General features: G+C 35.4%; 1 protein-coding gene across 2 annotated transcripts in view; it reads right to left on the minus strand.

Annotated features, from left to right (window-relative positions):
• Positions 1-9,955, minus strand: part of LOC117116713 — a 16,989-nt gene that overhangs the window by 4,699 nt on the left and 2,335 nt on the right. The window contains exons 3-12 of one of the 2 annotated variants that reach the window (XM_033260815.1): positions 9,075-9,205; positions 8,547-8,677; positions 6,152-6,255; positions 5,494-5,703; positions 5,330-5,353; positions 4,415-4,473; positions 4,123-4,259; positions 2,631-2,749; positions 1,314-1,523; positions 504-557 (exon numbers count right to left, since the gene is read on the minus strand). In XM_033260815.1, coding sequence (XP_033116706.1) covers positions 504-557; positions 1,314-1,523; positions 2,631-2,749; positions 4,123-4,259; positions 4,415-4,473; positions 5,330-5,353; positions 5,494-5,703; positions 6,152-6,255; positions 8,547-8,677; positions 9,075-9,205 — 1,179 coding nt within the window. The remainder of the gene's footprint in view (positions 1-503; positions 558-1,313; positions 1,524-2,630; positions 2,750-4,122; positions 4,260-4,414; positions 4,474-5,329; positions 5,354-5,493; positions 5,704-6,151; positions 6,256-8,546; positions 8,678-9,074; positions 9,206-9,955) is intronic. The other variant, XM_033260816.1, reaches the window with a different exon arrangement.

Consider the following 9,955-nt stretch of genomic DNA (forward strand, 5'->3'; position numbering starts at 1 on the left):
CCCCGTCGGAGAGAAAAAGCACAATTCGTCGGGGGGGAAAAAAAATATGTATTTTCTACATATAATTAGACTCCAAAATCGATTAAATAAGCCTTTGAAAACCCTAAATTGTCAAAATTTTTAGAGCTCGACCACGCCCACTTTGCTTTCATCGGGGAAATCTGACTCCTCGTCTGGGGGTATCGCACCCCCCTCCCCCTGTCGGGGACCTCAGCCTTCCGTCGGGCAAATCCTGGCGCCACCCTGGGACCTAAAATAACAATATACGCGGCGAGGTTTAAGCCCAGTCCAGACTATCAAATTGTATTACACAAAAACATGTGACATGCCTAAATATGGTCATGATGACATCACATATGTAGGCATATCGTGACTATATATGGGCATACAACCATTTTTTGTCAAAGAAAATTTGACAGAGTGAACAGAGCTTTAGAATTAGTCCATTCACAGCTCCATTCCAAAATTATAGAAAATAGCAAATACTGTAGTAAAAGCTTTACCGCCAACTGAATTTACATTGCCTAGTATTCCGTACTTCATTTCAGCGCATGTATCTAAAAAAAAAAAAAAAAAATAGAAATTATTTTTGAAATTGAAAACCCCCGGCTGCTCGTTTGGGAGACATGGGGAAGAAGTAGACTAACAGAGGCCGGCGACTGCAGTAGTAATCAACGTTTAAGCCTTTCCAGTCTTGACGAATTGACGACGAATCAGGCTTCAATATTCTAACTTTGAATTTTATACCTTGTGATATTATATGTTTATTTTTACAATTTTCGCCTGTAAGTGGGAACAAAGCATCCCTGTTGGACTACTGTTTGAAATAAACAAGTATTTGGAGCTACAAGGAAATTAGACTTTGGGCGTTTTCTAAATGGAACCACGGGGTGGAAAAACTTATCTTTTGAAAATGGAGTGTGTGTTTCACACTTCGCATGATCTTGTGTACTTAATATAGGTAATCATTCACAATGTATTATTCAAACATTACTAAAGCGCGATTATCCAAGCAGGAAACTTAACACGAAACCTGGTAAATTGTACGGCAATAAATAGTAATAATTGTACAGGAATGAAGGAGGCAACCACAGGCTTATTGTTTGCATTGTGATCGTGGCCGACATTTTTGAACCACAAAATAATGTTTTTTTAAAAATTAAGAATTGTTTTGATTGACAGCAAGGACAAGGTTTTCAATTATTATACCCTTTTCAATGACGATCGTGTCCGACATCAATTCACAGCAAGTACAATGTTTTCAATTATCATACACTTTTCAATGACGTACAAAAATATGTTGAGATACATACCTTGATCGAAAACGATTTGTGAACTCTCGATGCACAGCAATGATGCAATCTCTAATATTTGATCTGATGACGTCACCGTTGGACTTTTTGTGCGACTTAAAACTAGGAAATTGTTTTTACCTAGTTGACAGCTACCATCTCCATTTAACACTCGGCATCCGTACATTACGACAATGTTTTTGAAGTCAGTGTGCACAACCTGATATTTGACTATATATATATATATATAAACTTTGTGTCAAACAGAAATACTGACAAAAAATATAATTATTATAATTTACATCATTGAAATTAATTGAACATTTGTAAATTCATTACATTCAAAATTACTATTTGCAATTATTTCAAAATTTAACTATTTAAATTAAATATCAACACAATCAGGCCCGTAGGAAGCAATTTGGAAGTGGGGTGGGGACCAAATAAGCAGACGGTAGCCACGGATATTTGACGAATTTTAGTGATTTTTTTTATTAAGTTATTTGATAGTCATCGTCCTCCTGTAAAATGACTTTATATATGTTTTGTAATGTTGTAATAAAAAAATGAATTAAACAACGAGAAACAAAGAGTATGCAAGAGTACCTATTTTATTTTAAAACCTGTTTTCCATGGCATCCTATGTTAATACATTACAATATACCAATTACTAGATCTAACCACATATAATGTGCAATATTGTGTAAACTATAGATGCTACCAAGTATCATTAAGCAACGAAAGTACCAAATATATTAAAACGGTGTTTGTTGTTTACACAAAACTCATTGGCAACTTTGACAAGAATCTAAAGCATCTGTTTTGTCATTGTGGATATGCAAAAACATGCAATGATTGAGACGGACTTGAGACAGTAGATCGTATTCAGCCACTCTCATTCATTGTGAGGCGGAAGTTTTTGTCGCAATGTTTTTCAGTAATATTTCTCAATCAGAAGATATTTTATTAAATACGATACAAAACATTTTCTTGAGAAAAAGTGGGGATGTTTTTCAGTAATATATTTCTCACTCAGAAGATATTTTATTAAATAGGCCCCTACGACACATTTTCTTGGGAAAAAGTTGGGGGGGGGCCAATGCCCTCCCGGCCCCCCCTGTTCCTACGGCCCTGCGAAATATGACTTCTAAAGATGAACAGCTTTTGCTTGTCCAAATATTATCGTGACATTCCTGATCATGTAAAACGCTCAAGGTAGCTCGTCAGCACAGGAGGGATTATATCTACACAATGATTATTTGAATACATAAACAAAAATCTCAAATATGATGAGCGCCGAGACATTTTTGATTATTTACAATATAAGTCAATGCCAACCTTCATTGGAAATGCCATGGTCTGACATCCAACGTGGAAAATATATAGTCAGTGCGCCCGTACGCGATTTTATTGAGTAACCATGTGCAACAATGTCTTGTTCGACACAAACTCCAGACCTAGAACAAAAAGAAATGTGTAAATATAGCATCACAACTAAAATTTGAAGGAAGTTAAGCAAAAACTTTATAGAAAATATGCTCACAGCAATCCTTCATCAGATCTTTCAAAATGGAAACTTCCATCAACAGGAATAAGAAGCATTACCACAATACTGTCAAAAAGGTTGATTTTACAAAATATAATACGCATATCCCTGCTACCAACCGGGCAGTAAAGTTAAAGTGTATGGGAAAATTTAATGAATGAAAGAAGCAATTGACATAACACTCAGAGATAAACAAGTTGGATTAAGAAGTGGCAAAAGGAAAAAAATACAATTATACATACTGACAAACATCATTAAACGAATTTAAAATGAAATACCTCACTATACATCAACTTTATCGACTTCTAAAAAGTATTTCACAGTACAGAAGGAGAAATTTTAAAAGATCACAGAAGCTCTGGAGTAGTCTACTAAAAACGTTTAACATAATTATAAGTGATTGGTGAGAGTAGCACGATCAGTGAAGAAACTGTCAGATTGGCTTAAAGTAAACGCAGATATTAAGCAAGTGTGTCGTGTTCGGAATTTTCTTTACAGAGCAGTAAATTGATTGATGATATACAACCAGAAGAAGTTCGAATTAAATAACGTTACACGTCACAGCTTTTGAGGACCTAGACTATGCAGATGACATTTCACTGATCCCAAGTACTAAAGAACAACCCCAGGATTAAATCCCACATGAAGAGTACAGGCATACGACTAAATAAAAAGAAAACATATAATAATATGCAAAAAATAACTGCAGAAGTAACGAAACAAAGTGGAGAGGACACTTGAATTGCTATTGGTCAAACATCCTTCAAACAATGTGTCCCACAAAAAGGAGAAAAAATTTGTAAATGTAATTTGCCCAGAAACTTATAAGATAACAAAAGCCAATGAAAAGAAACTTGATACATTCCATAAAACATGAAAAATAATGTAAATGCGATATTTAAGTGAAGAAATAAAAGAAGGAGTTGGTTGTTGTTGTTCATCTTCTCAAGAAAAAATTAAAACTATGCCAGACTCGCTATCAAAAGCACAACAGTAGAATGTTAAGGGACAGGCATAGAAACACACGGAGAAGGACAACGGGGAAAGAAGGAGGGATGTATTTCGGTGAAAAAGTTGGGGTGCGACAGTAGATTGTGACCAAAGATACGAAGAAGTGGAAAAATATCACACTCAACAAAGCCACACTTAAATAGAAAGTTCCGGTAAAAGGTAAGACGGAATAGTAAGTAAGATCAAATAAACATAAGCCATGAAATTTCCTAATCTGATCTTGGAGCTGATGTATGTAATGTATACGGTACATCTGTGTGAATATTTACTTACAACTTAACTCCTTTAAGTATTAGCTTGATATCACTGTCATCGTCAGGGTGTGGCAAGAACGATAATGTGCGCATGATGGGAAATGAAGCGCCGTCGACTTCCAGTTGACGTCCTATCTGAAACCACTCACCATGTAGCTAAAAAAAAACAAAAAACAAACAAACAAATGCAAAATAATTTTACTTTAAATATAAAACTATTCAACATACATCAACGACTATAGCTTCTGTTAAAACATTCTTTACGTTGACTTATATTGACTTATGTTAAATATGTTAAAAAGTTTCTTCACCTTTAAGACGTCGAAATCTTTCACGGTAGGAAACTCTTCCACCAGACACTTTTCTGTTCCTAGTTTGGAAAAGACAATGTCATATTATTTACTTGTTGTCTTTAATCCTCCAAACAATACATTTGGAAATACCTCTTTTTAAAAAGTGGAAAAGACACCAAGAATATACTAAGAAGGCTGGGTTACGAAAACGAATGAAAAAAGAACCCCCTCAGCGACACGCATACTTACATAATATATTAAGCGTAGTTGAATGAAACCATAAAAAGACATAGGAAATATGAATAAATGAATGAATGGATGAATGTATTAATGAATAAATGAATTACCAAATGAATGAATAAATGCAACATGCATACTCACATAATTAATAAAGGTATTGCATACAACCTCGTCATAACAAAGGGCTAAGAAACAAAAATGAATAAATGATTGAATGATCAAATGAGTGAACAAACGAATGAATGAACGAACGAAGGATTGATGGATGAATTAATGGAGGAAGAATCCGCAACTACCGCTATTTATTAATATTATGTGATGAACTACTGATTTATGAATGAAGATACAGCCGACCGTATAATCCTGGAAGCAAATGCCAAATTGAAACAGTTATACCATTTCCGGGACGACAATCCGTTATTTCAATATGTTATAATAAAGTTCGTTATCATGTAAATATTATGTATTGTGCCAAAGTTACAGTTTTTTTTCTCACGACTAAATACAATTCCACCACTTATTCCGTTATTGGTGTTTACGATATTGAATTACAGGAATTTATAATAAAATAAAACAATTTTTAAAAACAATTTTAGGCTATTTCTAGTTTAACTTGATATTATAATGCTTCTGTGTAAAATTATACTATAAGCTAGATTTTCTGAACTGCTATATAATTTTTTATTAACTCACCCAACGGAAATCTTCGACATTCATCTGGAATACAAAAAATAATAAAAGTTGGGGTATGAACGGTGTATATTGACACTTACAAACGCATTAATAATTCCATGCGCCTTATCAGACTTAACGGTTGAATTTTATAAAAAATGCTATTATTAGACGGCATAACTTACCTGGTTTTGTTAAGATGATATCATCGGGTTCGATGCAAAGCAAAGGTAGAATTTCGTTGACCCGATCCATGTACCTCTGTGATAAGGTTTCCTGGCGCCCCATCACGTACACAGTGTTTTCACTGTGTGAACATGTGCCGTCTTCATGAGTTTTGCAGCCATATACTAGTGCATAGTTGTCATAATCAGTTTCGATTATCCAGTATGGAGCTAAATCGAAGTATAACTTTAATTAAGTTTTCATACTTTGCAAAGGAACCGTATCAAATAATTAGGTGGAATCTTTATTCTAACGATCACTTCAGAATTCAAAGCAGTTCGCGTGTAATACCAAAATAGAATCGGCGAAAATAAATAACGATGTCAACAAACGGTGCCTGTACATATATGTGAATACTAACCCAGAAAATACCTTCACTGAAATATGTTGCGTATTATTACTGAAATTAAACCTATTAAAACAAATTCTAAACCTGAAATAATTTAATGATCAATATGTATACTATTTTCATGTCGACTTATGATATATTTTTTAAAATCACAGTTAGCCCTACATTAAATTAATGACAAGCAAAACGATAAATAAATAGGTCTATTATGTCGTACAAATATTATTATGATTAGGCCTATAAATGTAATGACGCTATGAATTTCGTACCAGTTCTAATTTCACCGTCACCAACTGGGTCAAATGTGACCGTCCATTGAGCACCGTTGGTCGTAGCAACTCCATTTACAGTCACATCCATACATTTGTTAAAACTGAAAAAATAACCGTGTACGGTCTATAATATCGTTAACTCTGATGTTATAAATAAATAGTAGACTGCAATTGTGATACGATACGATCCAATACGCAGGCTAATCAAATCAATTAAAATTGAATGGCATATATTCAAACTTGGGACCAGATCTATAAAAGTGAAAAACGCCTATGTTTCTCAACAACGGATCGTCATGTGGACATTTAAAATCTTTTCTTAAATTTACCCCAGTTTTAATTGAGTTGATCAGCCTGCGCTTGCATGTGGCTAGAGACAACTACACATAGATAATACATCTGTAATATAAAGTGTATATACTCACTCATATAGACGCAGGGTGACCTCGAAAATCACAAAAAATTGCATCGTTAAACAAAGCGGCTACTTTGAGTGCAGATAACTTCAAAAGGGATAACTGTTAATCTAAGGCCATATTTGTGAAATATGGCAAAGAAGAAGTTAGAATACCAAGTTTGACCCTGATAGCTATTACCAATCTCGAGTTATAAGCTTTCAAAGTTGAAGTAAATTGCGTTTGCACATCTTGAAGAACCACGCCCCATATTTTTGAGGAGTCAATATCTCGAAAACTACATATCCTATGAGGCTAATTTTTTTTTTTTGGTTTTTCATACGGTGGATCATTTTTATGGAGTTTCATCAAAATCTGAGACGGTCATACAGGAATTTCTTTTTAATCTGGTTGATTTGACATGGAATGAGCCTACAATAGGTCAAAGGTCAGACTCTATCGTTTCCGGTCACTATTTGAATATTTGTTTCATTAGAACGAATATAAACATGAATCTCCTGAACAGTTTGCAATTAATTGTGAGTCTCTATGACCAGTAATTACTGAGATATGACAATACAAGGTTAAAGGTCAAACTTTCAAAAATCGCATGTCCCGCCATTTGTTGATAAAAAGTTGTATTACAACAAATAGGAATATGCATATTGTGAACAATTTGAGACTAAAATCAAGTCTCTCTGACCAGTGGTTATCGAGATACAAGCGTCCAAATCAACAGGCGGCCATTTTGAAAAAACGCCCCACAAACGGGACTTTCCCCCAATATCTGGGAGGTATATAGGAGCTATATTTTATCTAAATTGGTCCATCTTGCCAAATCCATCGAGAAGAAAAGGTATCCTAAAATTAGTCACGGATCTCATGAAAATGACTCTACTAGTAAGCATGATAGAATTCGAGTTAACTCGGCACCAAGTCAACTTGGCCACAGTTTCGCGGCCCCTAGTATAATACATTTTTAATTATTGTTTTAAAATGTAATAATTAGCACGTTGACATAAATAAGTTTAACTGGGTTCGTAAATACTATAGGCCTCAAAATACTGTGCCGAGACTTGGGCCGAGTTGACATTTATATAGTAAAAACGCTGAATAGTAATACTCAAGCGTCTCGAGCTGACGTAGAAACATAGTAAAAACGAGCGTTGGTACCGTGTATGCCAGTCTACAACAAGCGACGCCTAAATGTAATAATTAGCACGCTGAAATAGGCTAGTAAAGTTTAACTGGGTTCGTAAATAATATTGGCCTCAAAATATTGTGGCTGAGACATGTGCCGATTAAACGTAGAAATAGGAAACCTAGAAATATAGTAAAAACGATGAATAGTAATACTCGAGCGTCGCGACATGCGGACGTTGGTACGTGTAGGAAGTCTACAAACGTCGCCTAAAGTAATTGATTTTACCCGGCAGAACGAAAGAAGGAAACTCCGCTTTTCAGTCGTCTTAGGCCCTTGTTTTTTGACAAACAATGACCTTTCAGAGGTCAAGTAGCTGTCAAGAATATGAATTGGCTGCTTCGCAGCAAATACATACTCCAAGTATTGAAATGCACGCCATTGTGTTGGGATTCAATTTTGACATAAATCATCCTGATGATGACATAATTAATGTAGGATTATTGAATCCAAACACGATGGCGCTTCAATACTTGGAGTATGTACAATACTATCGTCAGTGGCGTATCTAGGATGGGTCACGCCCCTCCCAGTTGCCTCACCCACCCACCTAGAAGTCACGGTCAAATAGTTAAAAATCACCTAAAATCCCCTTATTTTGCGAGTTAGCGCCCCTCAACTGATCATCGAGCCCCATCCCCCACTTCACCTTCGCACCTGTATCAGCACCCCCACTTATAGATACGCCACTGATCTACGGTACTCCTATCTCACCAATAATTACAATTTGGATTGTCTTCAATTTTACACCTGACATTAGATGGTGATAAGAATAGATAAGAAGTAGAATACTCACACTCTGAAAAGATCAAGTTGCATTGCAATAGTATTGTTGTCAATCATTCTTAAAATCGTAGTAGTAGAATCAGGAACTTCGTATTCCTCAGTTGTTCTTTTTTTAGCTATTTCATACCACTTCCCCATGTACTACATAAACAAGTACATATAAATTAGACTTAGACGATGACGATTATATAAAGGAAACAACATCGGATCATAATAAATAAAATAAAACTTTAGGTTATAATTTATATTATATCCTACATCATATTGTATCTTTCATCAGTGGCAAATCCAGATTTAAAAATTTTTTTTTTTTTTTTGCCGGGGTGGAGACGTGGTAGTCGTCCGAAGGGAACGGAACTATCGAGAAAGCCTTTCGGGTGTTCCGGCCCTTACCTATTTTGGGTGACCATCTACCTGGATGCTTCGGAAGTTTAAGCCATTTTACTCTCTTATCTAAATGATTTTACACTTGGTTAGCGATTTTTGGCTGCTGTCGGATGGGGGTGGGTGCACCCCTGGATCCACACGCTGTACTTACTCTTTGGAAGTCAACGTTAGATTGGAGGGTCACATTCGTTAAGATACACTCATCGTATTCCGTAATTTCATGTCCATTTGTTGTCTCAGTGTCATCATCGTTTGCATTTTCATGAATGACCTCAATGCAACCTGCGTACATACAATGCCAAATGTTACTGAGTAGTTAGAACATAGAAATAATATTTATGTACATTATACATAAGAAAATAATTATACCAGCTGGTATTAGGCAAATTCCTCTAAGAAGGTGATTGGCAGTGACAAAGGGCATGACTGTTAATGTTTGAGCTTACTCGATCAGACGATGATAATGATTATGATTTTAGGCTATGTAATGACCGTAAGAAATCGAAGTTTAGGTCATTGATGACATAAATAGTCCTACGTTATTATTATGATACCGCATATACTTATGGCACATAGGCCTTCAATTAGGCCTATATTTGATTGTAAGATATACCGGTACCGACACATAATAAAATATAATAAATCATATTTTTCCAACTGTTTTCATGACAATAAAATTCAACCTGCAACAAAAATTCACTGACCAGTAATGGACTGAAAATGTATACAAATGTTATATCGCCATTGTCTGAAATCATAATGATGGGTCACTTACTACAAGTGGCAGTTTCAAGGGGGCCCAGTCGGCCGGGCCGCGTATTTTTTTTCTGCAGTACACATAAGCAAATATATGTTTCTTTTAGCCAATCAGAATGTAGGAAGCCTAAAATGACGTCAGATAACTATTGAATAATTAATCAGCAGTGAGACTGCTTCCTTTGCTGCTAACAATGGCTAAACATTCCTCTCGCGTGTTTACAAGGGAGCTCTGAGTCATAAAATGACAAGGGTGGGTTATTGAAATTATTAACA

Source organism: Anneissia japonica, unplaced genomic scaffold (genome assembly GCF_011630105.1).
Source record: "Anneissia japonica isolate Jap-2015-1 unplaced genomic scaffold, ASM1163010v1 scaffold2284_len378405_cov197, whole genome shotgun sequence".
NCBI classification, from domain to species: domain Eukaryota; kingdom Metazoa; phylum Echinodermata; class Crinoidea; order Comatulida; family Comatulidae; genus Anneissia; species Anneissia japonica.